This window comes from Sus scrofa, chromosome 1, assembly GCF_054392235.1.
Source record: "Sus scrofa isolate SSC_HxYL_T2T_F1_AM1 chromosome 1, Sscrofa_HxYL_maternal_Yorkshire_Landrace_v2.0, whole genome shotgun sequence".
Classification (NCBI taxonomy): Eukaryota; Metazoa; Chordata; class Mammalia; order Artiodactyla; family Suidae; genus Sus; species Sus scrofa.
Window position 1 is genome coordinate 173,412,859 of NC_139383.1, and position 19,745 is coordinate 173,432,603.

General features: G+C 45.4%; 1 protein-coding gene across 24 annotated transcripts in view; it reads right to left on the reverse strand.

Moving 5' to 3' along the window:
* The window catches only part of NEDD4L (NEDD4 like E3 ubiquitin protein ligase), a 374,906-nt gene that overhangs the window by 243,031 nt on the left and 112,130 nt on the right, over positions 1 to 19,745 (reverse strand). For all 24 annotated transcript variants that reach the window (XM_084978078.1, XM_084978178.1, XM_084978097.1 and 21 more), the window contains one exon: positions 9,146 to 9,219. Coding sequence is in view for 3 of the 24 variants with exons in the window: in XM_021073873.2 (XP_020929532.1) it covers positions 9,146 to 9,219 (74 nt within the window). In the remaining 21 variants the exon portion in view is untranslated. The remainder of the gene's footprint in view (positions 1 to 9,145; positions 9,220 to 19,745) is intronic.

Here is a 19,745-nt window from a genome sequence, read left to right on the forward strand (position 1 = left end):
ATGCCCTAGATAGCCAAGGCTGCTCAAACAGGCCTCCAGAGAGAGACAGAGAGGGAGAGAGGGTGAGCTTCACTCGGAGCTGGCAGATCACAAACATGGTCTCCGCAGAGTGTAAGGTGCCTTGCACCTGCCAAGCGGGCCAGTGTGCTGCAGGCGGAGGTGAGCTCTATACACTAAGGGCCACTCAGGGTAGGGACCAGCACCAAACACAGGCCAGTCCCTCAGGGGCATCATGGCCGTGTCAGTGGGGGAAACCCGCCACACATAATACAAAAAGTGTAGGGTCCGTGGTGGCCCCAAGGGCAGGGCCCCACCTGAAAGGCACAACCAGCAAGCAGCTCCAGCCAGGTGGCCTCACATGGACATGGGCCAGGATGTCTAGGATTTTCCGGAAACTCAGATTTTCCAGAAACCTGGAAATCTGCTTTTTTAATAGGAAATCTCCCAGAGGTGGTTCAAATTTTTTTTATTTCTTTGTTTTAGTGTTCCACAGGCCAAGTACACACATCTGTGGGTTCAGTCTGGTCCACTGGGGCTGACATTGTCCAAAAACCCTGGCCTAATGGTGTCCTAGAAGCGCTAACAGTTTAGCAAGAGGACTCTCAAAGTATGTATAGTCTCGAGGTTCCTCCATTTGCAAAAGGAAGAGAGTTCTTTTGAGAGTTCTCTTGTTCTCCAAAAGGGGCAAAGGCAAAAACAATTTCTGATCCTTGGGGAGAAGAAGAGGATGACTGTTTCAAATTTCCATGTGTCTGGTGCTAAAATATCACCTCATCCATTTCTTGCTGGTTGCCTAGGGAAAAATGCAATTTGACAGTGGAAGGAACAGAATTTAACCTGGGAGTGAATTTTAGCACCATCAGTTATGAGGCAACCAGACATGAGGTCCCTCTTGCCCAAAGAGCTTCCCCCATTCCTGCCCCAAATGTTTAAACTGGATTTGATTGAGCTTTTAGATCCAATTCCTAATGTACAAGAAACCCAGGAAAAAGAAGAACACGTTAAAAGATACCAAGGGGAGGAGTTCCCGCTGGGGCATAATGGGATTGACAGTGTCTCTGCACACCAGGACGCGGGTTTGATCCCCGGCCCAGCACAGCTGGGTTGGAGGATCTGGCCTTGCTGCAGCTGCAACATAGTCTGCAGCTACATCTCGGATCTGATCCCAGGCCCTGGAACTCTATATGCTGCAGGGTGGCCCAAAAGGAGGGCGTATCACAGGGAAACAATCAAATGTGTTTGAAGAGATGACCTATTGACCCCCCAAGGTCATTCAAAAATGTGGGAGAGAAAAGACTGTTCGAGATTAACAGAGTCTTAAGCGACTTCACAGCTTACTGCAATACATGATCTCAACTGTATTCTGGTTTAAACAGCCCAATTGTAAACAGCATTTCAGGGTCAGCTGGGGGAATTCAGATAATAGACTGGGCAATAGAGTCCATTAGGCAATTACTGTTAATTTTGTGAAAAGGGCATTGTGGTTATAAAGGAACATGTTCTTTCCCCGCTTCCCCAGAGACGCAGGCTGAAGTATTTAGGGGGTAAACGTTATGGTATCTCTAATTTACTTCTGAATACTTCAGGGAAAAAAAAAAAAAGAGATGTAGTAAATATGGAAAATGTTAACAACCTAAATCTAGGCAGTGGGGACTGAGGTGAGGTGGTGCCACAGAGCCACTGTTATGTGGCATGATGGCCCCATGAGTCTCAATTACTATTGGCCACATGCTCCAATGTCTGAGTCTGTATGTGTTTTAAATTTCAAAACACCAGCTGCCAAAAGAAAAAATTATATCAACCCAAACAGGTATAACTAGATGCCGGTAGCCCAAAACACAAAGAAGCAACTGCAAAATGCATCCTGAAACCTTCTGCACAAAAGCCAAAATTCTAGAATTGGTTTGTTTTAGCCAGCATTGCTCAATTTTAAGAAGCAGCTTTATAGTCTCAAAAGCATTCTACAGAACCTCAAATGAAAACTCTGATCATAATTAAGGAGGAAGGTAGATCTAAAACTTGCGTTTAAATTACCCTATTCAGTTACTGCTTAAGCCTATGACAAACAGTTCCATGTCTTTCGGTACAAGCTTAACTGAAAAAAGAATACAGTGTGAAACGTTAAAAGATATTTTAAGTTAAAAAAAAAAAATCCTCAAAGATCTTACTTAGCAAAGCACATCTATTCTAAATCTAATATATATATATATATATATTTTTTTTTTTTTTTTTTTTTGTCTTTTTGCCTTTTTCTAGGTCCGCACCTGCAGCATATGGAGGTTCTAATCGGAGCTGTAGCTGCCGGCCTAAGCCAGAGCCACAGCAACTCGGGATCCCAGCCACGTCTGCGACCTATACCACAGCTCACAGCAACGCCGGATCCTTAACCCACTGAGCAAGGCCAGGGATCGAACCCGCCACCTCATGGTTCCTAGTCGGATTCGTTAACCACTGCACCACGACGGGAACTCCCTAAATCTAATACTTGATGACATTCACTCATAATTCTAGGAACTTGATCAGCTGCCATCACGTACAATCACCAGTTCTTTAAATCTGCTTTTTAAAAATGCCTAGTCATCAGGCCTAACAGTCATCTGTCCAATGGCCCATCCAACGGCTGAACCTTGGTCATTCAAGACAAGTATTAACCTACCAAGGGAAAGATCTCTGAAGTCAGAGAAATCTGGACTCCACTGGCTCCCCTACTCACTACAGAATGGCTTCATCTTAGGCTGATGACAATCTCTCTGTACCTCAATTTCCTCACTTAAAACATGGAGATCATTATTTCCTCTTCGTAAAGTTCAGGCAGACTCTCACGACTTTCTATCACGTTCCATGAACTGGGCTGGCCAATCTTACCACTCAAAACAAAAAGCCTAGGCTCTCACTCAGTCCACCGCTCTAAAACTTGCTGGTGCTAACAGATTTTGCAACTTCTCTTTCTTGCTACATTGTTCCTATCTGTGAAATGGAAAGAACAATAGGACCTGTGGCATAAGGGCTTTGGGCAGGATGACACAAGTTCCCGTGTAAATAGGTCGGGCCGTGCCTGGCACATAGGACACACTCCACAGACATGAGCTATGTATGGTGACCAGCTCCCCTCCTTTCTTACACCTTACTTTGGGAAAACATGACTCCTGGACCCCAAATTGCACACATTGTTGTGGCCAAACACCAGAACTCATCCCCGCCACATCAGAAAGTGCCTAAAAGGCTCCCCGGGAAATTGGGTCTTCCTGCCAACCCCACCTGTAACTTCTGGTGGAAGGCCTGGCCCACGACTCATACTTCTCCTGTCTGGAATGACAGCCACGTTCTCCCCAACCTGTGACTCGTGTCCTTGGCTGCATCCTGATCCTAACACAAAGGAGTTGGTGCAGGGTCTTGACCTTCCATCGGAGCCTACATAGAAGTTTAGTAAGAAGTCATGACCCCCAAAGAAAAGTTTCTAGATCCACCGCCAAGAGAGAGCATGCTCCCTTCTGTGGGATTTGAAGCAGATGTCAGCATTAGAGACCCTCCCTGCCTGCCACGCTACTGGCTTCCGAGATGCTTTTCTGACACCAGCCTTCCTGCTGCTTCCCTCAACCTTCTTCCATATTTACCTCTTTATCTGAGTCCTAGGCAGGTTGACGCAGACCCTTTGTGAGAATTACGAAATGCACCTGCAGTCTGGATGGCAGGGTAGGGGGTGAGGGAGATGCTTGATGAGCTAATGGCACCGCTGAGACTTAGAAAAAGGCATCCCCTCATGACAGGCTGGTAACCCTGTACCAGAGCTACCATCGTTAGCTTCCACTGTTGAAGTCAAGTCAGGCACCCATCGCGCACCAAGATCTCTGGGCTCATAAACAGGAACATGAGCTACAGCCTCTGAGCTGAGAGGTGGGTTGGAGGGAGGAGGAAACTTGTGAGCTGCAGTGTAGGTCGCAGATGCAGCTCAGATCTGGCATTGCCGTGGCTGTAGTGAAGGCCAGTGGCTGTGGCTCCAATTCAACCCCTAGCCTGGGAATTCTCTTATGTTGTGGGTGAGATCCTTAAAAAAGACAAAAAAAAAAAAAAAAAAAAAAAAAAAAAGACAGAACAACACATAGTACTTCCAGGTCCTAGGGCACATGAGAGAAAGGAAGTGATGTGCTGGGTGCCTGGGAGGGACCAGAGGAGGTGATGGCCGGCCAAGCTAGGTGGCAGGTGAGGTAGGGGCAGGGGTGCAGGGGGTCTGGGGGGAGCAAAGATGGGGACAGACCAGTGTGCCGTGTGCTGGGATGAGCGGTGGGCAGGCAGTCAGCAGGGCTGGAGGGGGAGGCAAACCAACCAAAGAGGGCTAGGCACACAAAGGGACATGAAACCTCCACCTGAACAGGCAGCTGGGGTTTCCGCCCTCCTGCGAGTGCAGATCAAACCACATAGGAAGCAAAGTTGTCTGGCCGCGTCTGTGCTTTGCTTCAAATGCTCTGCAGCAGGCTGGAGGGTGGGAGGTGAGGAGAGGTCACTAGGTCACTGCAGAAATCAAATAGTGTCAATCCATCCACCAGCATCAAGGCGGGGTATCCAGGAAACCTCGCAGCAGGAGGGGTCCCCCTGATCCCGTTTTGTCTCAAAGACCATGGACCTGTCCCAAAATAGAAATGGCCACCCTCTGTAAGGTCTCCAACATGATTTTACTCTGCTTTTGATGGGTAATTGGCATTTTACACATGGCCTACTTCCAGGAAGAGTCGGATTTTGTTTTGCCCAGTGGCATATGGATAATCTTGGGTCAGCGAGTCTGAGCAGCAGTTGCAGCAACACTCGATCCTTTAACCCACCATGCCGGGCTGGGAATCGAACCCGTGCCTGTGCAGCACCTAAGCTGCTGCGGTGGGATTCTTAACTCATTGTGCAATGGCAGGAACTCCTCGCCTAAGCTTTTTTTTTAAAAAACAACAACAAGAACAACAAAAACTTCACCCGGTATTTTCTTCATGTGACTCAAAGACTGGAAGGCTCTGACCCACATGGCCACAGTCTCTGCCTACACCCCACAGCCTGACATCCCATCTGATTCAGCATTTGTTCCAGACAGAAGTGCCCCTGTTTAGATGACAGATTACAGGACTGCCCTCCATCCCCTGAAGCTACGTATGGTCCAAAAGAAAACAGCTTTCTCTCTACGGCCATGCTCCACACTGACCAGCCGCTCAAAAGTTCCAAGGGAGCCACAGCTCCATTACCCAACTTCTTCCAACAAAGGCTCTTTTGAGAAAGTGAGACTCTGATGGACAGAAGCCGGAAAATGATCTCGTGTCCTCAGCACTGGATGGGGACAGAGAGCAGGAAAGGAGAAGTGCATTTCTGGTCCAGGGTGAGTCGGCTGCTCTAGATGAGAGGTAGGCCTGGAGGCCAAGCCCCACCAGCTCCAGTCCCCGGGGCTGGAGCCTCAGGCAGCCTTGGAGGGGCGGGGAGCTCACCTGGGAGAGTCCAGGGGGCCCAGGTAGCCTCCTTTACTCCAGAGACTGCAAATCGTTCAACACATCCAAGTCTACATGATTTCGACCACTTCAAAGTTTCTGACGATACCGCTTATGGAAACTGTCCTGGATAAGCAATGAGGTCCTGCTGTATAGCACAGCAACCTATATTCAGTCACTTGCGATGGAATATGATGGAGGATAATGTGAGAAAAAGAATGTATACATATGTATAACTGGGTCACTTTGCTGTACAGCAGAAATTGACAGAACACCATGCATCAACTATAACAAAAAATTATAATTAAAAAATTTACATAGGGATGATTGGTCAATAGGGACCTGCTGTACAGCACAGAGAACTCTACCCAGTATTCTGTGATCATCTCTGTGGGAAAAGAATCTGAGAGAGAATGCATGTGTGTGTGTGTGTGACTGGCTCACTCTGTTGTACAGCAGAAATTATTACAACCTTGTCAATTAACTATGTTTCAATAAAACTTTTAAAAAAGAAAACTGTCCTTCTTCCTCCATCAGCCTTTTGACAAAGGGGGGCTCCAGTTCCCACCCAGCCCTTTTTCTGTGAAGGGACAATGAGGGTCCAATGAGGTACAGAGGTGAAGGGGGTAATCAGTGACAGGCTGGGGAGGATGGGGGGCTTCCTGGCCTGCGGTTCAGAAGGACACAGTAAAAGGGTCTCACTCCAGGGGACAGCAAAGAAGATGCTGCCACCCCAGGACCCCTGCACACTGCCTGTCAACCAGAGTCACCTTGGAGTCTCCCTGACTCCAGCCTGCCAGTGACAAGGACACTGCTATCCTGGCTTTCTGCTAACACTGTGACGGATGTGGCTTCGAGGATTTGCCCAAGATAACATGGTAAAGAATGCAGGTCACTGGGCAAAATAATATGGTGATAACAGACTCTCTCCTTGGGCGAGATGCCAGTGTGGTACAGACCTACATGGCCGCCTAACCCTCCTCCTATGGCTCGCTCACTGGCAAATGGGTCCTTAAAGAATCGTGACACCGGCAAAGCTGGCCCCTGAGAGAGGGCGAGAGGGGAGGAGGAAAGCAGGCAGGGAGGAAGGTCTGTGTTGAATTTATTAAACTAAGAAAACGAAGGGGAGACTGGGGATTCAGATCTTCTGACTCATTTTCTGGCACGAGGTCCATGAAGCCCTGACACTCTTTCTCTCCAATCAACACCGTGAGGTACTTTTATCTGTTTCCTCTCTGCCCTGTTCCTGAAGAAAGGACCCTTCCTCTTTTCATATAAATGGTAACAATTCAAGGCTCAGGTGTGTTTGGCTCTTTGAAGATTGAGAGCTCAATTCCACCACCAATTTTAACCTCAGATCTCCTGAACAGGCTTAAAATACTACAATCTGCATCCATTTCATTGTTTAAAAAAAAAAAAAAGTTTTGGATAAAACAAAACAAAAAATGAATGATGAAACTGTCCAAATCCAACTTCTTCCTTCAAAACTATAACATGTGAGGAAGCAAGTCAGTGAGAGCAACAGGCATTTTTGACATCAGAGCACAATCTACTAGCCAGCTTGCAAACATTGCAAAGTTAAAAATCATCTGTCCCACGCTTGTTCTTGGTGCTGTGTGTTAGCAGTAGAAGAAAGAAGATACTAAAAAGTAAGATGCCTCTGTCTGCAATGAATTTCTAATCTAGTCAGAGACAAGGGAAATGCAAAAGCGTGCGGGGAGACTTGACAAGTTAAATGAGAAAGCTGCAGGTGGATGTGCCTCCCCCGCTCCCCCATCACCTGCAGCTCAGGCTGCCGGCAGCACCCCAGAGACAAGGTTTCCCAGTGACAGGGCTCAGAAAGCAAACCCTCAGTTCGTCACTTGGGGTGCACATGAGGATGGGGAATTTCTGAAAATATTTCACTGATGTTGAACGTGTATCAATTTTACTTATTTACAGGCAGACCTCGGAGATACTGCAGGCTGTTCCAGAGCAGCACAATCATCCAATTATCACCATAAAACAAGTCACACGAATTTTGGGGTCCCAGTGTATATACAAGTAATGTTTACACTATAGTGTAGCCTATTAGATGTGCAATAGCATTGTGTCTAAAAAGGGGTAAATACCTGAACTTAAAAATACTTTCTTGCTAAAAAAATGTCAACCATCATCTGAGAGCACAAGGTGCCACAAACCTTCTATTTCTTAAAAAAAAAAAAAACAAAAAATAGAATCTGGGAAGTACAGTAACATGAGGTGTGCCTGGATTTACTTTTGGTCACTTCGCCAGGTGCTGTTTCAGTAACTTACTGATTTCTTTGATATATCAGATAAAACTAAAAATGGGAGGGGTATAACAGGACAGAATAGAAAAGAGGTCTGCCTACCAACTGCAGAAAAGGGCTTCTGCAGGGTGTGGGGAGGACGAGGTTAGTTGGACAGAATGAGGCCTCATCACTAAGGGTCTCCAGTATCAGGCTGAGGCCCTGAAACCAGAGCATCACTACAGGCAACGGTCCAGAGGACTCCCAGGATTACCTAGTGTTCTAATGAGGTGACACCAGCAGCCAGCACGGCCCTCATGGTTCAACCCCACAGGGTACCCAACAGGACAAGGGCGCTGAGCAGGGCCCAAGGGTCTGTTCCAGCACCACTGGCATATGTAACTGGGCAACCAGTAACCTTTCTGGATTTAAGTAGCAACCTTACCTATTTCCGTAAAACAGGGAAGTTGGGGAGTTCCCATTGTGGCTCAGTAGAAACGAACCCAATTAGTATCCATGAGGATGTGGGTTCGATCCCTGGCCCCGCTCAGTGGGTCAGGGATCCAGCATTGCCATGAGCTGCGGTGTAGGTCACAGAAGGGGCTCAGATCCCTCGTTGCTGTGGCTGTGGTATAGGCTGGAGGCTGCAGCTCCAACACGACCCCTAGCCTGGGAACCTCCATGTGCCGTGAGTGCAGCCATTAAAAACAAACAAACAAAAAAACACAGGGAAGTTGGACTACATTATTTATCTCTCAGCTCTCCTCCAGGTCACAAGTTCAAAAGGGCTTTCTTCTCTGAAATCTAGTTCAAATCCCAGTTCCAAGGAGCTCTCACCCTCATTCTTCTACCAGTCCAATAACTGAAGGCAGTACTGTGTAGAGAACCAATAGGGCTGCCTGGGAGATACAGAAACACCGACTGCAGCACTCAAAACAGCTGAAACACCCAGAAAGGTCAGGCTGTGAATGCTTTCACAAATGCCACAGAAACCACCACATCTCTTAGTTCAGATTATATTATAATACACCAAAAAGACATCCAATTCTCCCCAGAAACAAAACATACTTTGTTTCCCTAATTTAGGGTTTTTTTTTTTAAGGAATATATTAAAATGAGCACAAACATATTCGCAAGTTATTTTTCTACTGCAGGAAAACAGAAAACATCTGAATCAAATTTCCTCATGAAATCAACCCCTATGAAGGCCAAGCCTGCTGACTGCTGCTGTGACACAAGGTCTACAGCCCTGTAAGAATGTGGTCCCTAAACCAGCAGCATCAGCATCACTTCCTTAATCAGGTATTTGGGAGGTAAGCCCAACAACCTCTGCTTTAAGACGCCCCCCTCCAGGTGACTCCAACGCAGGCCTGATTTTGAAAAGTGCTCGTTTGAACTCTTCAGAAGCCTACACAATAACAAGGCAAACAAACATACCTGGCTCCGAAGATGTCCTTTTTGGCGAGATCAATTCCCGAGACAACCTTCACTCTGAGAATACGGGACTCTCCCTGTTGGAGAGAGGAAAAAATAGTTTAGAAAAAAAAAAAAAATGGACCTTTATCATCATTCTCTTACCCAGTATGCAAAAAGTCAATGATTTCTCTTTGGTCTAGTACTGGAATAAGGAACAGAGCAATTCAAGCATAGGCCATTCTTCCTTATACTGAAGTTCAAAAAGCCACATTCCAGCTATGAAATCCTACAACCCTAGAAATTTAGAGTATCCACATTAATGAAGCACAAGTTTCATTCAAACTAGGTCATGCGGATCAATTATTTCTGTCACTGATAGGAAATATTTCCTAGCTGTACCAGGAACACCACTACACACACAAAACCACCTAGATAAATGTATGGTCTCTTGTTGCCCTGGGGCATTTAATAAATAATTCCTCCTTCGAGGTTAATATATTCGTGTGTGGCCTGAAAAAAGAATTTCATGTGCTCAACAATTTCCTTAAAATTACAGTTTCAAAATGTTGGCTGGCAAGCAAAAAAGAATGCCTCAGTTTCAGTAAAAAGAAATAAAAGGCATTAGCCTAAATGGAAATCGACTATCTCAGAACCATTCATTCATTCATCCACCTGCTTATTCATTCATTCCAGTATTTTCTAAGCAGCCGCTGTGCAGTGGGCATTGGGCTTGGACTTGAAATATAAACATGAATATGCTGTTGGTCTACTGAGAGTGAGGAGCAGACCAATAGTGCGGGACTCTGTGATGGCGCCGTGCCAGGAGAGGTCTTAAGCCATTCAGGATAGATGGATAGGGGGAGGGGGAGTATAAGTCCAGACTCCAGGGTTTCCAGTTTGGGTCACTAAGTCTTTTTTTTTCTTTTTTGCCTTTTCTAGGGCCGCTTCCGTGGCATATGGAGGTTCCCAGGCTAGGGGTCAAATCAGAGCTATAGCCACTGGTCTATGCCAGAGCCACAGCCACGCCAGATCCGAGCTGCATCTGTGACCTACACCACAGCTCATGGCAACGCTGGATCCTTAACCCACTGAGTGAGGCCAGGGATCGAACCTGAAACCTCATGGTTCCTAGTCGGATTTGTTCGTTAACCACTTCACCACGACGGGAACTCCCGGGTCACTAAGTCAATATAAATTGAAATAGAGGATTAAGCTGAATTCAAGGTAGCCTATGAAACAACCAGGTAGAAAAAATAGAGATGACTAAATAGATAAATGGGAGAGGTATCTAGGCTGGGGACTTGGATATTATCAGTGGAGAGTTGATAGTTAGTAATTAGAGCTCAAGATCTGTGAGAAGTTACCCAAAACGTGAGAAGAAAAAACTGGCAAAGGATGGAGCCCTTGGGCACCCAAGCGCTAAGGGGTAAGAGAAAAGTGTATGAAATCCATCTACCCAAGACATAGGTGAGCAAAAAAAACCATGTGATCTGGAGATTATGTCATGTCAAAAGAGATAAAGGGTAAGCGAAATAAAACAAGAAGAGAAAAGGGTGCTGGAGCCTTGTCAATTAGCCGCCCAGATCAAGGATAAATACATGCAATTAGAACCTACGTTTGACAATATTTACTTTCCATCTTTACAACTATCCCTAACACAAAGCTGTCTACATACAAACACAGCAAGGGACATGAACATGTTTGTGTTTATAATTCCCCCTCAAATGAGGCCTGCCTTTAAGTTTGGCAGGACTTAATGCATTTGGCAGCTTTCATGAAAGGATTAAGACAAATCAGAGACAACTAAAATAGGACCCTACTACAGGGTTTACCAAAGCTCCCAGGGTTACATGCTGTTCCCTTGGTCCTTTAAGCAGGTGCTGACAGCCCTCACCTTCCTCTTACAACTCACCTCACCAGTCATCAAGGATTCTTTCTTGGCATGGATATTATCTAGACTAAGGCTCTTTTCTGTTGTCACAGCAAGCTGTGACCCGTGGCCTACTCATCTCAAGGAATGCCACGTAAGTATTTTGTACACGTGGATCAAAATTTGGCAACAAATTTGGCAGTACACCTGGGAAGAGTTTATGAGCCACTAGTGCCCATGGCATACAAATTGGGTTATGATGAAATCCTCAACTGCCAGGAGAAGGGGTTAAAACTTTACTTGAGGGACCAAGAAATCATTCAGAAGAAATGAGGACAAGGACCTGCTGGAGAAGAACATATTTATTGTATCTTTGTCTCCCTGCCTCCCCCATCCCAACCTTCTACCCCTCTCACCAACGACAAATACCACAAATCAGCAATTCTCCCAAATGCCCCTGGGCAGGGGACAGGGGAGGGGATGGGGGGAAGAGATGCTGTTAAAGGAAAGCACTGCATCACCAGGCCAATCCTTGGTACCTGCTGAGGAGATGTTCAATCCCACAGCAGGAGGGTGAAAGGACCTTTGAGGAGGAAGACCTGCAGAGCAGTAACATCTCCCAATGACATTTAACTTAAATTTTAAAGTTAACTCCAAGCAAGACAGCTAGCCTTGCACTTGTGACTGACTGGGGGGCAATAAAGACGAGATGGTATGATGGAAACCAAGATACAAGCAGTCACTAGTCACAGAGGAGAGGACAAGAATTCCAGCTAGAAATCATTACTCTGGCTCGCAGCCCTTGGAATTCTTAGAAATTCTGAGCAAAGTCTTAGACTTTCCACCAACTCCATAGGGGGCTCAATGGAACTTTGTCTGGTTTCCAGGGAATAGCCTAAGCCTAGCTCACACATGGTTCCCTTAGGTTTACATTAATTTTGGATGAGTGTTCTAACATGGGGTGGACCTACTCTGCAAAAGCATACATTTTAAAATTTAGGGAACATTTATATGAATAAATGAATCAAAACAAATTAAAATGAAGGGATATAGAATTTTACAATTTATTTATTCATTTAGTAAGCATGAACATCTGTTCTAAGATCTAGGGATATAGCAATGAAGACAGACAAAACCCTCCCGCCCAGCCTACCTTCTCGGGTTGTTGAGACTGTGTTGCATCAGACCTCTCAACTACACAGGGAAACAAATCAGGAGTCTAAACACCTTAACATTTCATACACACACCCTTTCTGTAAACCAACTCTCACCTAAGAATCAATCCTAAGAAAATAAGCACAGTTACATGCACAAAAATCCCCCCCAAATAGCTAAAAGGAATCACCAAAACGTATTTTAATTAAAAAAATGTAAAAGCCACAAAAGTAGACAGTTAAATATTCATGCCAATTCCATGCAATGGGCTATAATACTGTCATTTTAAAAGTCTCATCCTACTTATTGTGTACTAAGTAGCCACCGTGTGCCAGACACATTATCTGAGGGTACAGATGGGAGCAAGATGGAGTCCCCCTCACCTCAAGGATTCCACAATCTAGAAAGCAGAAAGATGGATCAGAAGCATATACAAACATGCCAGATTATTGCTGATGGTGGTAAATACTTTGATGAGAATATGACAGTTAAGTAAAACAATTAAGCAGAGGAAAAGGGGAGGATATTTATGACTGGTGGTTGCAGAGATGACATCTGAGCTGGAATTGAAGGAGGCGGAGGAGGATGGGGTGCGGGGATGCTGGCAAGTCCTGCCACCTACGGAGAAGCAAGTGGGTTCAGAGAGCCGAGGGGCCAGCCTCAGTAGAGGGTGGCCATCACTGCAGCCATCACTGGAAAGTTTTAAGCAGGAGGGTGACATTTAACTTGAGTTTTAAAGACTTCTTCAGTTGTTGGGAGCAACAACTACAGGGGAATGAGAACAGAAGCAGGAAGATCAATTAAGTACAAGGAGATCTGGAAGAGATGGTGGGGCTTCCCATAAGGTAGAGATGGAAAGCTGCCCAGACTGTATACACAAAAACACGTCTGAATAAACTATTTTGTTTTGTTTTGTTTTAGGTTTCAAGCCACTTATACAACTGAGTTAGAGACCAGTACATTGTACAACAGGTTGTTTCCCTTTTCCACTTGGACCCACAACTATGATACATTTCCCAGTCTACCTTTTGGTTAGGTGCCGTCATGTGAATAAGTTCTGGACAATGAGATGTGGACAGAAATGATGGACACGTTTTCCAGACAAGGCCCATAAGACCCTCCCATTCACCTACCTCCATTCTCTTCCCAGTTCCCCTGCTCCTTGGAGAAAATACTGAAAGTCAAGAAGGGGGAAACTCCATGAAAGGAAGGGAATAGAACAGATCATCCCCACCCTCACCTTGCCCCTTCCACCATGACTTACTGATCCTGCCACAGTGAGGGGAAAACAGACTTGTATTTCAGTGTATTCCCACTGAAAACTGAAGGTTGCTTTAGCAGTTAACCTGCCCTCACATACAATACAGCCTCATTTTAAAATTAATAGCAATTACATATACGCACAGGAAAAGCCCTAGAAAGGGTGATATTAATAGTGATTACTTCTGAATAATAGATAACCTCTTTTTGCTTATTTGCATTTTTTCCTTTTGCAACATTAAACATTTTTGCTTGGAAATTAAATTTTTGTAGAAACTTAGAAAATATATAAGGGGGTGGGGGAAGAAAAATCAGACTAAGAGTCCAGGCTTCCGTATTTCTAAAATAAATAAAACTTCTTTTGCCATAAGAAAACACAGCTACACGTTATAATTAAGGCAACTCATAAAGGTAACAGAGCTGTCCATTTGGAGAGCATCAAAAGGGTTTTCTTATGTAATATGGAGGCAACAGCTGGGAGATAAAATGTAGAGCCTTTATTGGGCACTTACTATTTACAAGCCACTGCTGCAGGAAATTTCACTTCTCACTTAAGTTTAGGGACAGGAGAGCAGGAAAGAGAACGTTACCCTATAAAAACAGTATTTACAAATGGGTTTCAGACATACAGCCAAAATGTCTTATCTTTATTTCCTCCCAATAACAAGGTTGCACACAGATAAGCAGCCATCGTCACTCTGTAGGGAAACACATGACCAGGTATGTGACTCATTCATCAGATGCAATGGACCCCACACTGAGCAACTGTACTTTCTGAAGCATTTTATTACTTTCATAAAATCTATGCATGACATTTTGGTCCCTGATTATGACTCCGTAGAATTGAGTATTTACCTAAGGCAGCTTACGACAATGAAAATATTATTTGGAGATGGACTAGAAGAGGCAAGGAAAGCAGGAACAGAAGAGGCGAGGCCACATAACCATGGACATTCCCAGGACTTTCAGTGGCTCTTCCTGTTACTAAGAATCAACTGTCCTGCATGGTTTTTGTGTCAACAGGGACCATTCTCTGCACATGATGTGTTTTTTTGGTTTTTTTTTTTTTTTTCACTTAATTTCCTAGTTCCTCATCAAGACATTAAACAGGATATGGTGCTCAAACCATAAATGAATGACACAAAGTCCCAACTGAGAAACAGGTGGTATTTTGAAGGCTTATTTTATAAGTCAGCTATTTGCAACTCAGAAGTCTGCTTCATAAACTGTGCCTAAGTGTTTATCAGAGTCCTGTGCCCACCACAAAACTCATTAAATATATAATCTATTGAAATTGTTCCTTTGGTAAAATAAATCTCAAGTCCAACTCAACACAAGACACTAGAATTTACCTTTTCTCCTATGAATCTGCCTTGAGAAGGTAACTTTTTATATTTTACTCCCTATTCTTAACAATGCCAGCTGACTTCATCCCAGCCCCTTAAAAGGTGATATCTGGAGTGGGATATGGTGTTCTTATTCCACAGGGATCCATTATGACCCCAGGTAGCACACACACCAGCTGAACATTTGACAAGGAAGCCCTAAGCCAGAGATCTGCCCCCCCCCTTTTTTTTTTTTTTTGTCTTTTTAGGGCCGCGAGTAAGGCCAGGGATCAAACCCGCATCCTCATGGATACTAGTCGGGTTTGTTAACCGCCGAGCCATGACCAGAACTCCAGAGACGTGCACTTCCTGATTTTTCTTCCCCTAAATCAATTTATGTCTTTACTTTCCATATTTTACAGTATATGTTCTAGTTATTACCCATAATACTTGCAGTAAATGCTCCCTAGATTAAAAGAATTGATATTTTCAGTACTACTTAAATATCGAAGTTATACACATGTCAACCAACTTCAGTTGCTTTAAACAGAATAAACCAAGGAGTTCCCGCTGTGGCACAACAGGTTAAGGATGCTGTCTCTGCAGCAGCTCAGGTTTGAGCCCCAGCCCTATGCAGTGAGTTATGGATCTGGTGTTGCTGCAGCCATGGCTTAGGTCACAGCTACAGCTTGGATTCAGTTCCTGGCCAGGGAATTTCCACATGCTGTGCGTGTGGCCAATAAATAAACAAACCAACATATGGGAAGCGTCCACGTTGTGCCTGCTACCCAGGAAATATCACTAGTCTCCCCATTCCTCCCAGGCTTCCACCCCAACTAGGAGATGAGGTCCTGTTCCATACTTTAAGAAATTTCCTACACTATCCCTTCTTCTCCCGACCTCACCCCCACATTCTTATCATCGCCAACTCTTGTTATATCCTGTACGCTTTACCTTCCTCCTGCCTTTTCTACCCAAAATCCTGCCCCCTAAACCTTTTCCCCTTTTTAATCTCTTGAGGGGTTGCCCGACCCTACACTGCTAGTTTTATGTCTCTTTCTCTCCGTTACCCATCTTGACCTAATTATACACTCAAAAAAAAAAAAAAAATGTGTTGAGTGATTTATGTTGCAGGCATTTTGCCAGCAGAAAGGAGGAGCACAACACTGAACAAGATGAATTCTGCTCTGCCCCTGGGGGCCTCCTCATCAACTGTGGAGGTGAGATATGCACATACCTGTAACAGGCCCATAACACAGGAGTGGAACAGAGGATATGTGGGGTGAGAACAAAGAAACAGGATGGAAGATGAGTGCAGCCCAATGCCCAGACTGCATGTCTGAGCTCAAGCTCAGATAATACCAATGACAGCAAACAGCTCCAACCAAGAAGACCATCCACGGTAGCTGCTCACCACTGTCAGCCCCACACGCAAGAGTCAAAACAACTGCAAGTCCCAAGACTATCAGTTTCAGATAAACCTGCAGAAACACAAGATTCTGCACAACCTAAATTTCATCACCTCTACTAGATTATGGCCATTCTTGTGCCCAATGGAAAAGTTAACAAATGGGAAGAGACAAAAGGACAGCCCTCCAGAGCAGAATCGTTTTACTGTTCAAGATGACTTTCAGAAATTGTGTTGAATGGGCCTGGTATTGATGGTATTGCTGGCATCGGCTACAGCTCCAATTTGACCCCTAGCCTGGGAACCTCCATATGCCACAGGTGTGGCCTAAAAAGACAATCAATCCATCCATCAATCCATAAATCCACAACTTCCTAAAATTTCTTTCTTCAAGAGGCTGGTCTTAACTTCTCTCCCTTGCTGGGGGTTGGCCTTAGTGACTTCTTTCTATAGACTATAGAGGAGGTGATCATGTGTAACTTTGAAGACTGGGTCATAAAAAGCAAAGCTTTGTGGCTCTCTTGTGCTCGCTCAGGTGGCTCACTCGGGACACTCAAGCAGCCATATGAAAGAAGTCCACGCAGTAAGGAACCAAGACCTCCTGCCAAGAGCCATGTGAGTGAGTCGTCTTGGATGTGGGTACTCCAGCCCTAGTCAAACCCTCTGATAACAGCATCCCTGGCTGCCATCTTGCTCCAACCTCCTGACAGATCTTTGCCTGCTACAGGCCAATAAGATGTGAGTCAGAGTCACCCAGCTATGCCATTTTTTATTTCTTTTTTCTTTTTTTTTTTGGTCTTTTTGCCTTTTCTAGGGCTGCTTCCACAGCATATGGAGGTTCCCAGGCTAGGGGTCTAATCAGAGCTGTAGCCACCGGCCTACGCCAGAGCCACAGCAATGCGGGATCCAAGCCGAGTCTGCAACCTACACCACAGCTCACAGAAACGCCGGATCGTTAACCCACTGAGCAAGGCCAGGGATCGAACCCGCAACCTCACGGTTCCTAGTCAGATTCATTAACCACTGCACCACGATGGGAACTCCCATTTTTGATTTCTTGATGCATAGAAACTGTGAGATAATAAATGTTGTTGTTTTAAGCTGCTAAGTTTGGAGGTAATCTGTTACACAGCAACAGAGAACTAATGCACATAGGGAGTCCCATGCAACAATAGTAGTCTAATTTATCTCTTTGCTAAATGGAGATTTTTTTTTTTCCTATGCATTAGGACAATGTTTCAATAGAAGGGAAAAAACACCACTGAGAAATAAAGACTACTGCCTGTATTTCCCATCATATAAAATTAGTGGCATTTTGAAGGCAGAATTAACAGAATTTGGTTGACTTGCTCAATATAAGTGCATTTGCTATATTATTTTTAACAAGTATGGAACCCCCATGCCCTGTTAGTATAGTCAATATTTGAAATTAAGACAATTCCAGAAATTTTCAGGTCCGTGATCATTAAAAAAAAAAAAAAACCCGGAAAGAATGGTGATAACATTAGAGAGTAGTTGTGAAACTTACTTTTGCCTTTAAGAACAACTCTTTTATTTTATTTTGTTTCTTTGTCTTTTTGTTGTTGTTGCTATTTCTTGGGCCGCTCCCGCGGCATATGGAGGTTCCCAGGCTAGGGGTTGAATCGGAGCTGTAGCCACCGGCCTACGCCAGAGCCACAGCAACGTGGGATCCGAGTCGCGTCTGCAACCTACACCACAGCTCACGGCAACGCCGGATCGTTAACCCACTGAGCAAGGGCAGGGACCGAACCCACAACCTCATGGTTCCTAGTCGGATTCGTTAACCACTGCGCCACGACGGGAACTCCAAGAACAACTCTTTTAAATTCACCTCTTTTTCTCCATCCCACAGCCTCAATTTGAGTTATCATTATGAGCAGAATGGTCCATCAACCAACTAACGTACAGCCCCCGTTTTTCCTTCTTCCAAAAGCTATCAAGCACCTGTTAAGTGCCCTGCTCTGTGCTGATATGTGGCAGCTTCTCTTTGTCCTAACTTACCTGCCACCTCACTAGTCCAATCTTCTTCCAGTGGGAGCTCCCCATGGACAAATGGGCCAAATTAAAACTCCTGGCGGCTCACCACAACCTACTTTCTCTCCAGGCTACCTGTGCTCTTCATGGGGACCCAGTTGCCCTCCTTTCTGTATCTGCCCATTCAACACCTATGCACGCTCAGGTCCATGTGGTTATTCAACCAAACTAACTGTGTGGGAACAGTGCAAGGACTAAGGAATCCATGAGACAGAGGTCATGCCTACAGAAATTCACTTTCTATGTATCAGGAAGACAACAGACACCCAGGTAATTACAAGATGACATGGCAAGTGCAATAACAGCAATGGATGGCATCCTGCAGGAACTTCGAGGAGGAAGAAATGAGAATCATGTGATAGGTAGCTGAGGAAAGTCCCTGGATGAATGAGGAGGAGGAAAGGGGAGAAACATCCTTTCAGACAGAGAAGGGAGGGTGAGAGCCCCTCCAAATGGAGAGAAGTTCAGAGAGAGGGGCGATGGGGGAGGGGAGGGCCACCCTGGCCTGGCGTCATCCTCTGTGCCATGCGAGGCAAACATGGTTAGGAGGCGAGGGACAGGCTTGCCAGGTGAGGAGCAGAGGACAGAATGAAGGGAGGCAGGTCCAGAGGGAGGACAGGGACAATAATGACACAGTCTGCTCCACTGTCTGGCAGGGGCGCATGGCTGTCCTGGATGGAGGCTTCGGGCCTGGTTCCAAAGCTATTGCTGGGGGTGCAGCACAGTTCAGTGACGGACTGACTCTAGGAGGCAAGGAGATGGCACCAACTCAAGGTTCCCTGTGGGGTGTTGCTGGGGCGGGGGGATGCTATCAGATGACAGAATAAATAAAGGAACAAAAGCAGGGCTGAGGCAAATACAAGAATTTGGGATTATCTTCCCAGTGTGCAGGCAGAGGTCTCCAAGAGGCCATCAGAGGTCAGAGACCAGGATTGAGTCCAGAGGTCAGGAATGGACTCCCAGGGGGAGGCCTGGTGCCCTCCTAAGGCTCCCTTCAGACTGACCACTTATGCAGCTACTTAAGTCACAAACCACTGTCATCTTTTTTTTTTTTTTGCTTTTTTAAGGTTGCACCCTCAGCATATGGAGGGTCCCAGGCTAGGGGTGGAATTGGAGCTGCAGCTGCCAGCCTACGCCACAGCCACAGCAACTCGGGATCTGAGCCATGTCTGTGACCTACACCATGGCTCACCAGCAACACCAGATCCCCGACCAGGGATGGAACCCGCATCTCATGAATACTAGTCGGACTCGTTTCCACTGTGCCACAATGGGAACTTCCTGTCATCTTTTTTTCTTGCTGGTTAAGTCTTATTTTTTCTTAACTAAATTCCACTGTCCAATGGGGTGGCTACTAGCTACAAGAAGCCATTTAAATTTAGTTAAAATCAATGAACATGCAGTTCCTTGGTAACACTCGCTACCTTTTAAGTGCTCAACAGTCAGGTATGCCCACTGGCTACCTTACTGGGTGACACAGAGAACATTTCCATAATCACAAAGCTCTACTAGCCGGTGGTGCTCCAAGGGCACCATCATTAACACAAG